The sequence below is a fragment of the Nematolebias whitei genome, chromosome 11, assembly GCF_014905685.2.
Source record: "Nematolebias whitei isolate Nwh7 chromosome 11, NemWhi1, whole genome shotgun sequence".
In the NCBI taxonomy this organism is placed as follows: Eukaryota; Metazoa; Chordata; class Actinopteri; order Cyprinodontiformes; family Rivulidae; genus Nematolebias; species Nematolebias whitei.
In genome coordinates, this window is record NC_056508.1 from 36,691,282 (window position 1) to 36,709,682 (window position 18,401).

Below are 18,401 nucleotides of genomic sequence, written 5' to 3' on the forward strand. Positions count from 1 at the left end.
TATACATATATACATATATATATATATATATATGTATATATGTATATATGTATATATGTATATATATATTGGCTATTTTGCAAGAACTTATCCTAATCTCACCTTGAATCCATCTTGTCTTGTACAGATCTTACCTACTGATGAACATCCCAGAGGAAGGTGAAAATAAATTGACTGATGCCAAGCTCCAAGGCTATGCTGCAGTTCTGTCCATTGGCTCAACCCGCTGCAAGGCCAACCTGCTGGGTAAATTGAGAAGTTATTAAAAAAATAACAGCTGATCAATACATTTTGTTTGAAGAACGTTTGTGTAAAATCTGTTAATCCCAACTTGTAATTCAAACTTCACAGGCCATAGTTTAATGCAGAACTTACCATCGGCTGTACAGACAACATGTGAGACTTGGAACAGCATCCACACTAATGAATTTCCCAACATTGGCTCATGGGTACGTGAGTAAACTTGTTGCTCAGTTTGACTTAGTTCTATGTTGTAAAAACCTCTTTTAAAATGTTTATTAGCTATACTCACTTTTATTTAGGTACATTTTGCCACATACTTTTGCACAACTTTTATTAATAGAATGGAATAGAATAGAAACAGCCTTTATTGTCCCACGGATGGGAAATTCCAGTGTAACAGCAGCAACAGATAAAAAGATTTCACACAGAAGTTCCTAAATGTTAATAAACAATACAATATATAAAGAAATAAGATAAACAATATCAATAATAATGTTCAAAATGTGTTTGAACATTGATAAGGACAGACTATTTACAATACAGTATTACAGGCAGAGTGTGTGTTTTAGCAGAGGTCAGCATGTATTTAATCCTTATTGAGGTTGTTGGGAGCAGTGATGGTTGTAGAGTCTAACATCTGCTGGGAGGAAGGACCTGCGGTAACACTCCTTTGTGCATTTAGGATGCAGTAATCTGTCACTGAATGAGCTCTCCAGTTCAGCAACTGCTTCATGCATGGGGTGGGAGACGTTGTCCAGCAATGATGTTGTTTTAGCTAGAGTCCTGTCTCCCACCACCTGCACTGCGTTAACAGTGTTACAGTTTTGCTTGCACATTAGTACAAGCAAATAGTATTGGGTGACTTAGTATTGCTAGGTAATCTGGGCATTCATGTCCATGTAGAGGTGTTAGAGTGGGTTAGTGAAATTTCATTGGCTGAAATGAAGGAAACACTACCAACATTACATGATCCAGAATATTAATGCTATCACAAAACTGCAAATTTGTGACATTTGGTAAATTGTATCACATTGTAGGTCAAATTATAAATACAAGATGCTAATGGAAAGCTAAAGTGCAGGATTTTTCTTATTAGTCACGTAAACTGTCAGTGTCATCAAACTCAAAAATCCAAACAAGACTACATACACAATACTGGAACAGAAGATGATTTTGAGTCCACTTTTATCATTTGTGTGTTACGTTTTGTATATTTTGACTCCGTCTACTCAGTATGCCAAAAACAAACTTAATGTTGTAGTAAATCATGAGACTGAAAGACTTTCACACTTTTGTTTTCAGCGAAATGCGTTTGCCAATGATACCATACCATCGGAGAGCTACATCAGCGCCATCCAAGCAGCTCATCTGGGTACACTGAGTTGTCAGTCCCTGCCTCTGTCCTCTTCTCTTAAGCACATCCTTCTCTCCTTGGTTCGCCTCACAGGTGACCTTATTGTGTAAGTGTTAATTTATTTTTGTTTACAATCTAAACATCTTAGCAACTCTGTTAGCTAGAGGCAGAATTATTCACTTGTGTTCACTGGTATCCTTCTGTTTCTGGTTAACACTCCTTCATGTTTGTGTCTTTAGTACAGAGGAGTTAAATCCCTCTCAGGTCGTGAGCAGTCTACTGCCTTTGCTCCTGGAGACGAGCACAGAGTGTGTGGCAGAAATCAGCAGCACCTCGCTGGAGCGCATCCTTGGGCCATCAGAGTCTGATGCCTTCCTAGCCCGTGTCTATGAGCGTTTGGTGACTGGATGTTACAACATTATTGCCAATCATTCAGACCCACAAAGGTATACCATGTGCAGTGGGGTTTATTAATTAAACCTAAGCAATCCAGTAACAGTCAATAATAAAAAGTTTGCCATGTAAAATAGGTTAGTTGTAATAAACTGTTTGTTGCTTTCATATTGTCCTGTTTCATGTTGTAGTGGTCTGGATGAGTCTATTCTTGAAGAATGTCTTCAGTACCTTGAAAAACAGCTTGAGAGCAGTCAGGTCCGAAAGGCAATGGAAGAATTCTTCTCGTTCAGGTATTAATTTAACCATCATCATAGTTACCATTGAGTTCACTTTTTACAACTAGATCACATGTATATATTTTTTTTTCCCAGTGGTGAACTTGTCCAGATTATGATGGCAACGGCCAATGAAAACTTGTCTGCAAAGTTCTGTAACAGGGTGCTGAAGTTCTTCACGAAGCTTTTCCAGCTCAGTAAGTTTATTTATTTAGTTGATTCCAAACCATGAACTCCCCAATGCAGAGATGTACTTCAAATGGGCTTGTTTGTTCAAAATTTTGTATGGTCACATGTAAATGGATAAATTATTTTAGTGTTTGAATAAATTGAGGGTAGAGCACAAAGGCCTCTTATCACAAAGAAAGATGTCAGCAGAAATTGTACAAACTAGGACACAGACTGCTAGTTTATAAGACAAGATAAGATAGAACTTTATTGATCCCGCAGGAAATTGTTGTGCCAGAGTTTCGGTACAAAGGAACATAAACAATGAATCACACAAGCTATAAAAAATTACAGAGAATATAAAAATACCAGCAATTAAATTCTAAATAGGTCAGGTGCATACATGTGTGAAATGTCTAATGTGTGAATTGTTTTAATTCTTAGACATGTTACAACTTTAAGTATTTATTAATCATCATAAATTATTTTTCAAGAATATAGTAAAAACATTTCAGACATGTCTGGAAAAAGGATGGTTACACCAAATGATTTGATTTAGATTTTTTTGTTATCTCAAGTGCTGAATTATGAAAGTTTTCTAAATAAAATTAGTGACTAAAGATTTGTTTTAATGCTAAGAACGACAATAGAACACAAATATGGAGTTTTGTAGCTGGTAAGAACAGATAGCTTTGGCTTGTGAAACTAGTCAGTTTTTCTGCAAAACCTATGAAGCAGACATATTGTATGCATCAAAACTGCAACATTTTAAAAGCTGTAAGTTACAAATGCGGTAAAACAATTGTGTAGTGATCTCATCGTGTTCTTGTCATTTCCAGCGGAAAAGAGTCCCAATCCAAGCCTATTATGTTTGTGTGGCTCTCTGGCGCAACTGGCCTGTGTGGAGCCGCCTCGTCTGCAGTTATGGCTGACACGAATGACAGCCAGCCCACCAAAGGACTCGGAGCAGCTGGAGGTTGTACAAGAAAATAGACAGCTTCTTCAGCAGCTTACCACTCATATTGTGCGTGACAATAGTCAGGTGGGCGAAGGCGTTTGCACCGTTCTCCTCAGCACACTTATCCCCATGGCAACAGATATGTTGACCAATAGTGATGGAACGGGCTTTCCTGAGCTCATGGTGATTATGGCCACGCTTGCCAGTGCTGGACAGGGAGCTGGTCACTTGCAGCTTCACAGAGCCGCCATTGATTGGCTAACCAGATGGTAAGAAACCACCTTCGTAGACAAAAAGTTTCCTAAAAACTATTTGTTGTTTGTTTTGTTGGTGTTAAGATCACTAGAAAACCCCGCATGATTAAAGAGCATTTGTACACTAAATGTTTTTGAGTGATAAAATAGTTCTAAATGGACAATTATATGACTATTAAAACTCTTCTAAATGGATTTTATAATTTTAATGAATGCTGTTTTTTTTATTCTTCTTCAGTAAAAAGTATTTAACACAGAAGAATGTCGTGGAGAAAGTAAGCACAAATTTGTCTCATGGAAAGGTAATGCATTTTCTATGTAACAGCCAATAAAGTCCATTATTTTGACTTCACCCAAGTGTAATTTTCACTGTTTCCCTTGTGGCTTCAGACTAATATATTGTATATTTAGTACTAACCGTAACATAATTTAATTCTTTTTTAAATTTAGCATACCAATATGCTGGAATGCTCATGCCACATAATCTCCTACTTGGCTGACGTGATGAATGCCCTGCGGCAAAGCAGTGGCCAGGGAACCTCAGCGCTTCTCGTAGAGGGAGAGGAGAAGGCGATGGAAGTGGACTCGGACTGGGTTGAGGAGCTTGCAGTGGAGGATGATGATTCCCAAGCAGAGGACTCTGTAAGAAATCATTCTTTGCAGGCCTGTGTGCGTCTGTCTGTATACATGTATTATTTATAAACAGCAGTTGAAATGCATGGTTATAACACAGGTTTATCATGTTGTTGACCAGGATGAAGACTCCCTTTGCAACAAACTTTGCACCTTTATCATCACTCAGAAAGAATTCATGAACCAACACTGGTAAATACAAGTTTGTTTCTAATTGGTTTAGATTTTAATCCTAAATTAAACATTTTAATTACAATTTTATTTTCTGAACTTTCTTTAAATTATTTTAGTATAAGGTCCACTTTACACACAAAAAAGTTGTCTCACACAAAAGCTTTTGTGAGAAAACGCGTACATGCTGTCAATTTAACACATCAATGAGAACAGTTATAATATTTCAGAATTAGTGGAAATAAATGTGTGCAAACTGTAAAAATACTCTAAATGAATTGTAGAAATAATGTGATTGCTACACAGGTGAACCCGACTGATAGATTTTTTTAAATTCTGTAGGTACCACTGTCACACTTGTAAGATGGTGGATGGGGTAGGTGTATGCACAGTGTGCGCCAAGGTCTGTCACAAAGACCATGAGATCTCCTATGCCAAATATGGCTCTTTCTTCTGTGACTGCGGTGCCAAAGAGGATGGCAGCTGCCAGGTGAGACCGAATGCCTCAGGTCATCATGGGAAGAGAACAACAGCGGTAACTTTGGTTTGCAAGTCATTCCCCCATTGACTTCCATCCAACCATTTCATTTGGTCAGGATTATAGCTAGCCCACATGTGTGGCCAGAAACTGAAAGTGTTATGAATGCCTGCCTCAATTTATTTGTCTGTAGTGAAAAGGCCACTGTTCTCTAGTTAATATTTATTAGTTTTTTTTATGCATGTGAAGAACAAACCATCTCCTACATTTTTTTGTTCTGTTCACCATTTGATAAGCAGTATTTTAGCTCTTCAGTGTTCTTGCTTTGTGTTTGTGACTGTATTGTCTATTTTTATGTCAGTGTTATTGTTTACAGTGGTTATTTGTAGCTTTGCACTCTTGTGTGAAAGTATTTTGTTTCAATTTTAAAATTATTTACACATTCAGCTGAATGTTGCTATCTTGCAATAGCATTACAATGTAAGAGTAGATTGTATTGACATACAGAAAGTTATTTTTAATCACTGCAGGCATTATTATCAGTCCTATACATTTTGTTTAGCTTTAAAGTTTGTTTAAAGTTTATCTATAGCAATCATTATTTCCCTGAACATTTTTTGACTATTGTGTATACTTTATATTCTGGAGGATCTTGCAAAATGACAAACCTTAAATAGGTGTATTGTAAAAATGTTAAATTTGATCCTCGTAAATAAAACTATTGTATTTGATATATGATTACATTTAAAGTGTATATACAATACCAGAAAAAAAATTGTACCAAATATCACATTTTTGAACAAGTGTTCATGTTTTTACTGTTTGTTTGTCACATCATCTACAGGCTTTGGTTAAACGTAGCCCTAGCAGTGGCATGGGCTCTACTCTCAAAGAAACTTCAGCCTTCCAGAGTGAGCTGCGAATGCCTGAAAGTGCTATCCGCCATCAGAATGCCTCTCCCTCTGACAAAGGCAAGGTTACTATTTGTGATGGCAAATCCAGTGATGAAGAGAAACCTAAGAAGAACAGTGTGTGCAAGAGCATTGAGGGCTGCCAGCAGGAGTTGCTTACACAAGTGGTTAGAAAGACTATTTTTTATTTCTTTTTATTTATTTTGGACCATTGGCCATTCTTGGAGTGTCTTTAAACCTTAAAAAATGTATAGTACATGCACTGCATGTTGTGTGATCTGCGGTTTTGTCTGTCTTTTTTTATGGTAGATGGAGTCGTCCACTGCTGCAGCCATTCTCGAGATGCTCATGTTTCTCATGGAAGCAATCCAGATAAACTTCCAGCAAGCATCAGCAGTAGGAAGCAGCAGCCGGGCCCAGAAAGCTCTCAATGAGCTGCACACTCAGGACAAAAATGTTGAAATGACAGACCAGTTAATGGTATGTTGTGCTTCGAATGGTTAGAAAAAGTAATTAGTTATTTGATAATGTATTGGAATCTAAATGGAACCAGTGTTGCAATAAAAAAAGTGCGGCAATGCAAAGTTAAATGTTGCCTTTTTACTTAGGTGCCCACACTTGGCTCTCAAGAAGGAGCTTTTGAGAATGTGAGGATGAATTATAGTGGCGACCAAGGCCAAACTATACGTCAGCTCATCAGTGCACATGTCCTGCGGCGTGTTGCCATGTGTGTTCTCTCCTCACCTCACGGTCGTCGTCAACATCTTGCAGTTAGTCACGAGAAGGGAAAGGTGAGTTTAATCTCAACTCCCTAAGAAAATAATCATGAACAAGTCAAGAGCAGCTCAGAGAAAAATCAGTGCATGCAGCACAAAACAGTTTTTGGACTGAAAATGCAATACAATTGCATAGGTTTCAGAGCACAGCACTGCATTTGCTGCTTTTGGTCTGAAAGCCCCTTGATTCCATTGATAGCAATTATGTGCTTGAATATAAGACGTCAAGACTTCCTTTCTTTTTTCTTCAAGAAATTTTAGCTCCTATCCAAAAGGCTTCTTCAGTTTCCACTATAGTTTTTAGAGTTTCAGGCTAATCTGAAACTCATGCTGTTAAAAGATTTCGTCATTTCTGCTTTCTTTTTCTTCTACAAAATTACACAGGTGGGGTTGTATGAACTTTTTGGGTTACAATAAACAAAACTTTAGAAGCTTTCTGTTCTTGGAACAGAAATATAAAAATGAAGTGGATGTGAAATAAAGCTACTTATTAGCTGTATAATTATAATTGTATGGAAAAATAATCTACCTGTAGAAAGTAAAAGATAAATGTCCAATTCTGCAAGTTTATTGTGTATACTTTTTAAATTTAATGCACAGGTTTGCAATGTTTCCATTAAATAATGCACCATACTTTTTTTTCCTCCTCTGTCTGCCTGATAGATAACAGTTCTGCAGTTGTCCACTCTCCTGAAGCAAGCGGACTCTAGCAAGAGGAAACTGACACTGACCCGACTGGCCTCTGCCCCAGTTCCTTTCACTGTCCTCAGTCTCACAGGCAACCCTTGCAATGAAGATTATCTTGCCGTGTGTGGCCTAAAGGTCAGGAAATTGGTCTTCTAAACCAGAGACTTTTTTATTTTAATTGGTCCTTTTTTTTTTCTTCCACGTGAAAATAATGGAAATCAAAAACTTTAAATCATGTTTGCTTTTGAAATTTTGTAATGTATTTTTTATTTTTATTTTCATCCTCCCAGGACTGTCACGTATTAACTTTCAGCAGTACAGGCTCTGTGTCTGACCATCTTGTGTTACATCCGCAACTGGCTACAGGGAATTTCATCATCAAAGCAATCTGGCTGCCAGGCTCTCAAACTGAACTTGCCATCATTACAGCTGACTTTGTCAAGGTATATATTAATGGATCAAGTGTGTTGTTCAGTATTTCAGTACAATTTGTGAAATTAACTGTGGTTATGAATATATTTAACTTTGTAGAGGAAACCAACATTTAGGTCACATTTGTTTATATTTTGTTTTTCTGGACAACAGATCTATGACTTGTCAGTGGATGCCCTGAGTCCCATGTACTACTTCCTGCTTCCCAGCTCCAAGATTCGAGATGCTACATTCCTTTTCAATGAAGAGGGAAAAAACATCATTGCAATCATGTCCTCAGCAGGTTACATGTACACTCAGATAATGGATGAAACTAGCAGAGCCCAACATGGTCCTTTCTATGTCACAAATGTATTGGAAATAACCCACGAGGACTTGAAAGTAAGTTTAAAATATTCTTACGCTACAAAAATATGTCTTCAAAAATGTGATGTACAAAATATTACACTGAATCTCTGTGGTGTTTTTGTGCTGACATATTTTGACATCTTTAGGTTGTGTTTGCATACTTAAATCGGTGTTAAGGATTGAAAATGGATTGAACATTTTGACTTCAGAAAGTAGTATTGAGATGTATTTATTTATTTTTTGTGATTGCAGGATAGCAATGGACAGGTGGCTGGTGGAGGTGTGTCTGTTTATTACTCCCATGTCCTTCAGATGCTTTTCTTTAGCTACAGCCAGGGAAAGTCTTTTGCTGCCACAGTGAGCCGCAGCACCACTGAAGTGCAGAGGCTCTTTCCCATCAACATCAAAGGGTAACATTTCTCTCAAAACAAACATAGGTGTTTTGGATTTCCTTGCCACAACCAAAAACTGAAAAATGTAAATGGTAACTAAAAGAATGAACACTCTTATGCTTTCCTGTTTATTAACTTTTTTTTTTTTTTTAGTTCTAATGGAGGTAGCAGTAAGTTGTCACCTGCTTTGTGCCAATGGTCAGAGGTCATGAACCATCCAGGTCTGGTGTGCTGTGTGCAACAGACTACTGGCATACCGCTGGTAATCATGGTTAAACCTGATACCTTCCTCATTCAAGAGATTAAAACTCTGCCTGCTAAAGCGAAGGTAAGAATCATTTACTAATCTGACTTACGATATGTGTAAAAAGAGATCTTAGCCTAGTATGACATCTCAGTAGTACATTAATATACCAGTATTTCAAACCTTTTTACTTTTCTAAATTATGTGTAAATTTCACAAATAATAGGTTTCACTAATGGAATTTACCCATTGAACTTTTCATGAGGTAACCATTTTTTTTCTTCTTCCAAGATTCAAGACATGGTAGCTATTCGACACACTGCAAGTAATGAACAACAGCGCACTACCATGATTCTTCTCTGCGAGGATGGAAGCCTACGAATCTACATGGCAAATGTGGACAACACATCATACTGGCTTCAACCGTCACTGCAACCCAGCTGTGGCATCAGTATCATGAAGCCAGTTCGCAAGCGCAAAGCTGCTGCTGCGAGTGAGTTTATGACCAGTTAAAAAGCAGTTTTAGATTAATACATAAATAGTTGGAGTTTGGACTCTAATAAAGATAAACGTTATTTTGCTGCTTGTGGCATGATTTGTCAGAATTATTGCCAGTGCATTCTGCTAAACTGAAGAGTTATTTAGGTTATAACTTGTATTTGCAGACACTTTTTATTCTGTTGCTCAAATTTTCTCATTTGAACTCGTCAATTTTTTCTGAAGCTACTCGAACCTCCAGTCAGGTGACATTCCCAGTGGACTTCTTTGAACACAACCAGCAACTGACAGAGGTGGAGTTTGGGGGTAATGACTTGCTGCAAGTCTACAATGGGCAGCAGATCAAACACAGGCTCAACTCCACAGGGATGTATGTGGCCAACACAAAGGTAGAGACATTTGAACTAACTGTCAGAAAAAGAGCAAAACATTACTCTCTTGTTATAATAGTACAGCTGCTTCTTGAGTTGTACTGTGCATGCTAAATTTAATCATGGCTTTGTAAATGTAGAAGTATAAATGTAGGTTAAAATTTTAATCAAATGGTAATGTTTCTCTTAAATCTTCTGATGCATGCTCAATAATCCAGGTAGAAAAATCCAAAAAATTGAAGAAAAAAAAGTTGATGATTTGCACTTTTACATCCCCCATAGTTGAATTAACCTCACACATGACGTGATAAGATTATAAATTTTTATTAAGATATTTCCTATATTGTAAGATAGTCCCTGTATTATAATGTTGTATTGTTGGTTTTGTATGATACTTGCAATGATAGAGTTAGTTTCTTTTAAAGGACCAGATTGAACTTTTTTGGATCTCTTAAATCTTGTTTTGTTTTTTGTTTGGTTTGTTTTTTAGCCTGGGGGATTCACTATAGAAGTGGTGAATAACAACAGTTCGATGGTGATGACAGGCATGCGAGTACAAATGGGCACTCAGGCCATTGAGAGGGCTCCTTCCTATGTGGAGGTCTTTGGCCGCACCATGCAGATAAACCTGACAAGAGCCCGCTGGTTTGACTTCCCCTTCACCAGAGAGGAGGCCCTGCAGGCGGACAAGAAACTATCATTATTCAGTAAGATTACGAATAAAAGTGTAAAGAGAAAATTAAATGTGTCTTCTTATTATATTCCACCTTCTACTGCAGAATTTCTTGTACTGTCATTAAAAAAAAAGAGATTTTGTACTTGATACAACTGGCTAAGAAATTGTGTTTTGTCATAAAAGTAAAGAGAGAGTTCCTTTAATTTGGTGTCACTATTGTAGCTTCCAACTGTTTACGTCCTCTGATGCATTTTTATTTGTCCTTTTGTTTTTCTGAAGTTGGAGCATCAGTTGATCCAGCTGGAGTCACCATGCTTGATTCAGTCAAAATCTATGGAAAAACTAAGGAGCAGTTTGGTTGGCCTGAAGATCCACCTGAGGACTTCTCCTCTGCATCAGTTAATAATGTGTGCAGTCCCAGTCTTAATCAAAGCAGTGGCAATTCTGATGTAGATATAGCCACTCCCACCGCAACCACTGGCACTGTGCTAGAGAGGTATGAGCTTTACACTGTATGGTTGATGATTTGCACTTTTACATCCCCCATAGCTGAGTTAACCTCACACATGACATGATAAGATTATATATTTTTATTAAGATATTTCCTATATTATATGTAAGATAGTTCCTGTATTATAATGTTGTATTGTTGGTTTTGTATGATACTTGCAATGATAGTCAGTTTCTTTTCAAATATTTTTTCGCTAAAAGAAGCAAACCATCTACAAATCTTCAAATGCTTAATCACATTTTATAAAGCACATCAAACAAAACACATTACACATTTAGCTTTATTTTGTCCTCTTTTTACTCATTGCTCTTAAATGTTTTTGATAGTGGAAGTTGAGTATGATCAGTTTGGACAAAGGCATTTATTTTTAGAGTGTTTAGTGCATGGCTCTTATGATCATTTTTTTCTTGCATCGCTTTCTTTTGATCAACTTAATCATTTGTTTTCACTCGGTGTTTTTTTTTCTGTGATGCTCACACTTGTTTTTTTTTGTTCCTTTTGCTCCCTAAAATATAAAAATACAAAAAAAAGTTGTGAAACAGAGTCCTTATCAACCTTGGACCGGTTAGTAACTGCCCTTTCTCTGCTTGTTTGGTTGGTTTTGTGCATGCGTTCCTTTTTGTGTGTCCATGCTTGAAATTCTTCACATCATGCAACATCTTCACACTGGCACAAAATCTGAGGGCTTTTTTTCCCCCTCACATTTCTTCCTGCATTTAGTGTGGTTTCCCATTTACTGGTAGATTAGCACAGATTGCAGCAGAATAAGAGTGTGTGTTTTTAGTAGTAGCACTTTATTTGGTGGAAGCCATTGAGGAGGTATAATTAGCTTTCCCTTTGTACTTTAGATTGGTGGTCAGCTCACTTGAAGCTTTGGAAAGCTGCTTTGCTGTGGGTTCATCAAGTGAGAAGGTGAATATTAAAATATAATATTCTGATTCCTTCAAAAGTATTAGGTAGAATAAAAGTTTTGTGTCCTTTACTGTTTTTTGCCCATGCTTGTATTTATGTTTTTACCTCTAGGAAAAGAACAAAGCTGCAGCACTGGAAATGGCCACTTTACTTTTGTCCATGCCGACTCCTGCAGGTGTGCAGCATCAAACCAAAGGACTTCTTGCTAGCCTGCACACCAGCCGTACTGCTTACCACACTCATAAGGTGAAAAAAGATTATGATGTGTTTTCCACTCAAAAACTAGATCAATATTCCCAAGTATGGTCAGGGAATATTAAACCACCATTTTTATACCATCTCTCAGCACTTAAGTTTCCACACCTCTCCTTCCCTTCACCCTCACAGCTGTTTGAGGTTAAAAAATATATTTTATGTTATCCAATAAAGTCCTGAAGGACACAGTTATTCTATAATGCACATATCACTTTCAGCATTTTTTTAAACATGATGTTTTAGTACTTATCTGTATTTTTTTATTTTTTTTTTATTTAGTATTTTGTTGTCAATTTTCAGTGGTTAAAAAATTATTGTTCAGTAATGACATGACAAGTCAGGGAAAATGTAGACTCGTATCACAAATATATCGTTATCTAAAAGTATATTTTAAATAAAGATAATATTGATCAACTTTCAAAAATCTTGTTATATTGAATTGCATAAGTAGAAGATGGGCTTGATTAAAGTGTGAGCTTGATTTATTATCATAAAAAAAATCAGTTTGTCGTCATTTAATTAAATGCATAAACCTGCAAAAAAATTTGATTGCACACAGAGGGACAGCATAAAGCTACAAACTTTATTCTAAGCACTCAGTCTCTTGTAATAAACATATCACACCTGAAGATCTAATATTAAATTTCCTGGTCTTGTTTCATCAGGACCAGTCCCTGCTGAGTAATGCAGTGCAGTGTCTGAATAGTTGCAGCCATGAAGGAAGGGAGCTTGACCCAGATGTCTTCCAGAGACTGGTGATCACTGCTCGTTCCATTGCAATCATGAGACCCAACAACTTGGTGCATTTCACAGAAACCAAATCATTTCACCATGACTCTGGTAAGATCCTGTTTTGCTTGCAACATGTTTTCCAGTAATGAGAGAAACATTTTCCTTGATCTCTTTTATGGTTACAAAATTACAGAATGTTAGTGTTGGGAGATCATGCCTTAATGTTGTCTACTTATATCAGACTCAACAGAGGACGGACATAAACTTGTGGATGGCGAAAGCTGTAACTTCATTGCTCAGCTAATGAATAACTTTTGGAAGCTTCATTCTCAGAAACCAAAGAACGCATTTCTTGCTCCTGCTTGCTTGCCTGGTAAGCGCAAACCTTAAAACCTGCAATTTCACATCTTCGTTTCTGTCACGTACACTCCAGCAAAACACAAAACTCTGTGTACTATAAAGTTTTTTTTTTTCTTTAAGGTCTAACACATGTGGAAGCAACAGTGAATGCTTTAGTAGACATCATACATGCATATTGCACATGTGAACTGGATTACATCAATGTAGCTTCCAAGATCTACATGCAAATGTTACTGTGCCCTGTAAGTAAGATTTTACCCTTCATCACATGGAAAATTTCAGGATGGAAAGAAAATATCGCTTTGTTTTTTGTTTAACATAATTTCAGTTTTCACATTTAAAATGTGAACACCATCTTATTCTGTGTAGTTAATGTAAATAAAGACTCTTAAGAAAACCATACTGTGTTTGAAAAAAAAAAATTCAGGACACTGCTGTGAGCTTTGCTTGTAAGCAAGCTCTGATCAGAGTGCTGCGACCAAGAAACAAACGACGTCACGTGACACTTCCATCTCCCCCACGCTCTAACACACCTATTGGTAAGTTTACTTGTTTTATGCAAAGTATCAGATATAGATTATAGTCATAAATTTAATTATTGTTAAAAATCATGTTGTGTTTTTAGAAAATTATTATTATTGCTATGTTGTACTCTTCAAAAGGCGTTGGTAATCTTGCAACCTAAGGTGTATCTAGGGCTTTAAAGGTTTATGGTTGGTGTTTTTCATCAGGAGACAAGGATGATGATGACGACGATGATGCAGACGACAAAATGCAGTCATCAGTAATGACTGGAGTAGATGAAGGTCAACAGGAGAGCCAAGAGCAGAATGAAGTGGATCATGGCGATTTTGAGATGGTGGTGAGGCAGAAAGGAGCAATCAAATCTATGGGCTGTATATGAGATTACTCTTGAATTGTGAAAATTAATTTGTCTCAAACGGGTTTGTGACCCTCTTAGAAACTGATCATCTAAATCGAAAGATGCATGCTGATGAAAATAATTAACACTTTTTTGTGATGCTCTCAGTCTGAGTCGATGGTCCTGGAGACGGCAGAGAATGTTACCAATGGAAATCCATCTCCTCTTGAAGCTCTGCTGGCCGGAGCTGAGGGTTTCCCTCCTATGCTTGACATTCCTCCTGATGCTGATGATGAAACTATGGTAGAGTTGGCTATTGCTCTCAGCCTTCAGCAGGACCAACAAGGTAAGTAGCTATGAAATAAAAAAAATAAGCCACAAACTCTTGTTATTAAGAAGAAAATATAAAGTGACCTATGTTCTTTAAGATAGGCATTTTGCCTGTCCTAAAACTATGAAAAATTGCATAAAGCTGATTACTCATGCTCATGCTCGTGCTGCTGTTTGACATAATGTTTTTATCCTATTAGTGCTTAGTGTATTTTTAGTTTATGTTTTTCTTAGTTCATATCTTAGATGTTGTTGTTGTTGTTATTATTGTATAATTGTTCACAATATGAAAACTCATACAGTAAGGGACTATCATTGCCTTATTTGTACTCGGGAGTAGAAAAATCAATGTCATCATATTAAATCTACACTTAAACGTACTTCTTGTCCTTTCTTAGGCAGCAATAGCAGTGCTCTTGGCCTTCAGAGCCTTGGCCTTTCTGGGCAGGCTCCAAGCTCCTCATCACTTGATGCTGGCACCCTTTCAGACACAACTGCCTCAGGTAATAATAACACCATTCCCACTGTAGTATGCAAAACAGTAAGCAGAACACACTTGTTTTATTTTTTTGTAATTCCTATAAACTTAATTTTAATTTCAGAAAAATCTGTACTTTTTTTTTAAACGAAGAGAGGGAAAATGGTGTTTGAATATTGATGATCAGCATTCACAAAAATCTTAAACATCACATTTTTATAAAGCTGTTTTGGTTTTGTTTTTTTCATCCTTATATTTTAACAATTTGGTGTCAGTATTATTTTTTTATAATTTAATGTCACTCTCATGTTCTAGATTAGTTTAAACAACGGTAACAAAATGGAGCATTTTTATTGTGCTGAATGTTCTTTTGCTTGTTAGTGAACAAGTATAAACTAAGATCATGTATCCAGGCCAGATGACCGTGGTGTATTTACTGTTACAGCTATTGCTATGATTTCAGCCCCGGCATCAGATGATGAGGGCAGCACAGCTGCTACTGATGGCTCTACATTGCGGACCTCCCCAGCTGAGCACGGAGGCAGTGTGGGCTCAGAGAGTGGGGGTTCTGCTATCGACTCCGTAGCAGGGGAGCACAATGGTGGGTTGTTTCAATAAATTAAGCCAGTCTAATATAATGCTAAAAATACATGCCTAAAATAAATTGTTTACCACTCAAAACTAGCGAAATATGCCCAAGTATAGTCAGTGAATATTAAACCTTTAGGTTTTTATACCATCTTTCAGCACTTAAGTTACCACACCTTTCCTTCCCTTCGCCCTCACGTCTGTTTGAGGATAAAAATATATTTCATGTTATCCGATGAAGTTCTGAAGAACACAGTCCTTCTACAAAGCACAGATCACTTTTTTTTATTTAGAATCATATATAAGCATTATTGTAATTTACTGTTTCAAATGAGCCTTTTTTGTTTTGTTTTTTGCATTCTTGTGTAGTGTCAGGACGCAGCAGTGCATATGGAGACGCAACAGCTGAAGGTCACCCTGCTGGTCCAGGCAGCGTGAGTTCCAGTACTGGAGCAATCAGTACCACAACAGCACAGCAGGAAGGTGAAGGCTCAGAAGGAGAAGCAGAGACTGAGGGAGACATTCACACAAGCAACAGGTCAGACTCTGAAGGATGTTGGATCATTTTAAGTACAAATGAGCAGTTTAGTGTTTTACCTTTGACTGTGATCATGATAGTCGCAGGTTTTGACAAACAAACGAAGGTGTCTTGTGCTTACAACAGAGCCAGCAGAACACATCTTTGACATTTTGAGCAACCTACACATACTGTTTACAATTACTAAACATGGACAGAGTCATTGTAACATGGTTTGCTTTGCAGAGTGGTGTTGCATCAAGCCAGGTTAGATAGACCACTGAAACATAGACGTTATTGTGAAAATAGTTTGCCGGATTAATTACTTGCATGGAGTGGTGGCGCAGAGGTTAGAGAAGGCGAGTCTCTGCTCGGAAGGTTGCCGGTTCAGGTTTGGTTTATTTGTCATATGCAAAAATCAACACGAGGTCAACAATGCAACGAAATGCTGAGGACGAGAAGAACTATTTCAACTTGCCCCAAAAAAAACAAAACGAAGAATTATCAAAGCATGCAGCAAAAATACTAAAACGCACTAAAAATACTACTAAAACACTAAAAACAAGGTGCTAAAGTTGAAAAAGAAATACATCACAGTGTGGTTCGGTTAGCAGTGAGTTTCTTTCAGCAGCATGGTTCTGTTAGCGACGGGGTCTTGGTAGCAGCATATTAGGTCTTGTTATCTGGTCCGGACAGCAGGTTGATGGTTATAAGGACCACAGCAGCTGTCCTCACAGACCGCAGTCCAGAACCAGGCCCGGTAGATGGAGAGCATCCAAGGTTTCCCCGCAGAACCAAACAGGTCCGTAGAGTTCGGTCCGTGCAGGCAGATGGAGGATCTTGACCCCCGAATCGACAACATCAAAATGTGGGTGGGAAAGATGAAGCACCCACACCTGCCTCCATCCTCATTTGCCATACTCTGGGTTCTTGAGCCCATATGACCCTTAGCCCCCACCATCTGCTCCCCCGGGCGCCCTAGATGGCAGCCCCCTGCTCCACACAGAGGGCTGTGGTAGCTAGGTGGTCTGTGGTTGTGTCAGGAAGGGCATCCCACGTAAAAACAATTGGCAAGTATTTGCGCGAGTTAGTTTGCTGTGACGACCCCCTGAAGAAGGGAGCAGCGGAAAGGAAAAAAAAATCAAGATCCAATGCTGCTGTGATATTTCTGAGATTTGTGATATTTTAAATGGGGAAAAAATGCTCAGGAGTCAAACTGACTGCTGTCTTCTGCATGTAAAAAAAAGTACTTCACACACCACTACATAAACAATTCAAATTAAAGCTTTAACATCATCAGTCTTTTTATGAAGTCTTCAAGCTTTTTTAGTATTCACACTAGTAAAATAAAAATAAAGTAAAATAAGTTCATAAACATTGGTAGTGAACTTACTGTCTTTAATTTAGTAGCGGATGTGTAATGTTTCCCTTATCTTTTTTAATTTGTCAGTAGGTTGCACATGGTTCGTCTCATGCTACTGGAGCGTTTGCTACAACACCTTTCTCAGCTCCACAATGTAGGCGGAGTTCAAGCCATCCCATACATGCAAGTTATTCTTATGTTGACGTCTGACCTCGATGGGGACGATGAAAAGGATAAGGGTGCCTTGGATGACCTGCTTGCCCAGCTAATTGCTGAACTTGGCATACACAAAAGGGTAACTACAGTTGTTATTTTTTAATGTATGTTATGCACAAAATGTTCTGATTTATTGAACATATTTAATTTCTCTGCAGGATGTGTCCAAAAAGAATGAGCGAAGCTCCATTAATGAAGTCCATCTGGTTATTATGAGGTTACTTAGTGTTTTCATGTCTCGTACCAAGTCTGGCTCCAAATCTTCAACTGAGGTAAATCATCTTTATTATGTATATTTATTCAATTTTCTTGTGTATATTAAATAAAAAGCTTTTGTGTTATGATTACATTCGATTGACAATGTTGAGTGAGACATCAGAAATATCATAACAGAACAAAAATATTCTTGTACTTGAAGACACCAATCAGAAAAACTGTGTTCATATAGTCTAATTTGACAGCTGCTACTTTACTTCTTTTTCTCTTCTAGTCATCCTCCCTGATTTCCAACGCTACAGCAACAGCCTTGCTCAGCCTGGGTTCCATTGAGTACTGTCTCCATGTGCTCAAGTCACTCCTGGAGTTCTGGAAGAGTCAGCAGGGTGAAGAGGAGCCTGTGACCACCAGTCAGCTCCTCCGCCCCCACACTGCTTCCTCACCCCCTGACATGAGCCCCTTTTTCCTTCGTCAATATGTCAAGGTATCACTGTAACAGAAACCACGTGAAGCAGTTATTTTTATTCAGATTTTATTGATGATATGGAGTGTTATATTTGTGTTTAGGGACATGCTGCTGATGTTTTTGAAGCCTACTCCCAGCTGTTGACTGAAATGGTCCTCCGGTTGCCATATCAGATAAAGAAAATTGCTGATGCAAACCCACGAATCCCACCTCCAGTATTTGACCATTCCTGGTTTTACTATCTGTCTGAAGTAAGTCTTATATTTCCGTTTCATGAATTTGTTCATTGTTTGCAAAAGACTAAACAAAAATATATGTTTTTGTCTTTTC

The 18,401-nt window shown here is 37.7% G+C and overlaps 1 protein-coding gene across 1 annotated transcript in view; it reads left to right on the forward strand.

Annotated features, from left to right (window-relative positions):
- Window positions 1-18,401, forward strand: part of ubr4 (ubiquitin protein ligase E3 component n-recognin 4) — a 52,032-nt gene that overhangs the window by 20,089 nt on the left and 13,542 nt on the right. Inside the window, exons 26-63 of the mRNA XM_037684940.1 lie at window positions 128-246; window positions 352-449; window positions 1,546-1,703; window positions 1,837-2,043; window positions 2,182-2,283; window positions 2,365-2,465; window positions 3,276-3,663; window positions 3,887-3,950; window positions 4,099-4,290; window positions 4,403-4,473; window positions 4,795-4,942; window positions 5,775-6,008; window positions 6,151-6,321; window positions 6,450-6,632; window positions 7,281-7,439; window positions 7,595-7,747; window positions 7,890-8,117; window positions 8,337-8,494; window positions 8,630-8,804; window positions 9,012-9,213; window positions 9,444-9,607; window positions 10,080-10,296; window positions 10,545-10,761; window positions 11,625-11,688; window positions 11,800-11,934; window positions 12,609-12,783; window positions 12,917-13,048; window positions 13,156-13,277; window positions 13,463-13,574; window positions 13,767-13,897; window positions 14,066-14,243; window positions 14,626-14,730; window positions 15,169-15,306; window positions 15,663-15,831; window positions 17,264-17,468; window positions 17,548-17,661; window positions 17,880-18,089; window positions 18,173-18,322. Of these exons, the coding sequence (XP_037540868.1) occupies window positions 128-246; window positions 352-449; window positions 1,546-1,703; window positions 1,837-2,043; window positions 2,182-2,283; window positions 2,365-2,465; window positions 3,276-3,663; window positions 3,887-3,950; window positions 4,099-4,290; window positions 4,403-4,473; window positions 4,795-4,942; window positions 5,775-6,008; window positions 6,151-6,321; window positions 6,450-6,632; window positions 7,281-7,439; window positions 7,595-7,747; window positions 7,890-8,117; window positions 8,337-8,494; window positions 8,630-8,804; window positions 9,012-9,213; window positions 9,444-9,607; window positions 10,080-10,296; window positions 10,545-10,761; window positions 11,625-11,688; window positions 11,800-11,934; window positions 12,609-12,783; window positions 12,917-13,048; window positions 13,156-13,277; window positions 13,463-13,574; window positions 13,767-13,897; window positions 14,066-14,243; window positions 14,626-14,730; window positions 15,169-15,306; window positions 15,663-15,831; window positions 17,264-17,468; window positions 17,548-17,661; window positions 17,880-18,089; window positions 18,173-18,322 (6,049 nt within the window). The remainder of the gene's footprint in view (window positions 1-127; window positions 247-351; window positions 450-1,545; window positions 1,704-1,836; window positions 2,044-2,181; window positions 2,284-2,364; window positions 2,466-3,275; window positions 3,664-3,886; window positions 3,951-4,098; window positions 4,291-4,402; window positions 4,474-4,794; window positions 4,943-5,774; window positions 6,009-6,150; window positions 6,322-6,449; window positions 6,633-7,280; window positions 7,440-7,594; window positions 7,748-7,889; window positions 8,118-8,336; window positions 8,495-8,629; window positions 8,805-9,011; window positions 9,214-9,443; window positions 9,608-10,079; window positions 10,297-10,544; window positions 10,762-11,624; window positions 11,689-11,799; window positions 11,935-12,608; window positions 12,784-12,916; window positions 13,049-13,155; window positions 13,278-13,462; window positions 13,575-13,766; window positions 13,898-14,065; window positions 14,244-14,625; window positions 14,731-15,168; window positions 15,307-15,662; window positions 15,832-17,263; window positions 17,469-17,547; window positions 17,662-17,879; window positions 18,090-18,172; window positions 18,323-18,401) is intronic.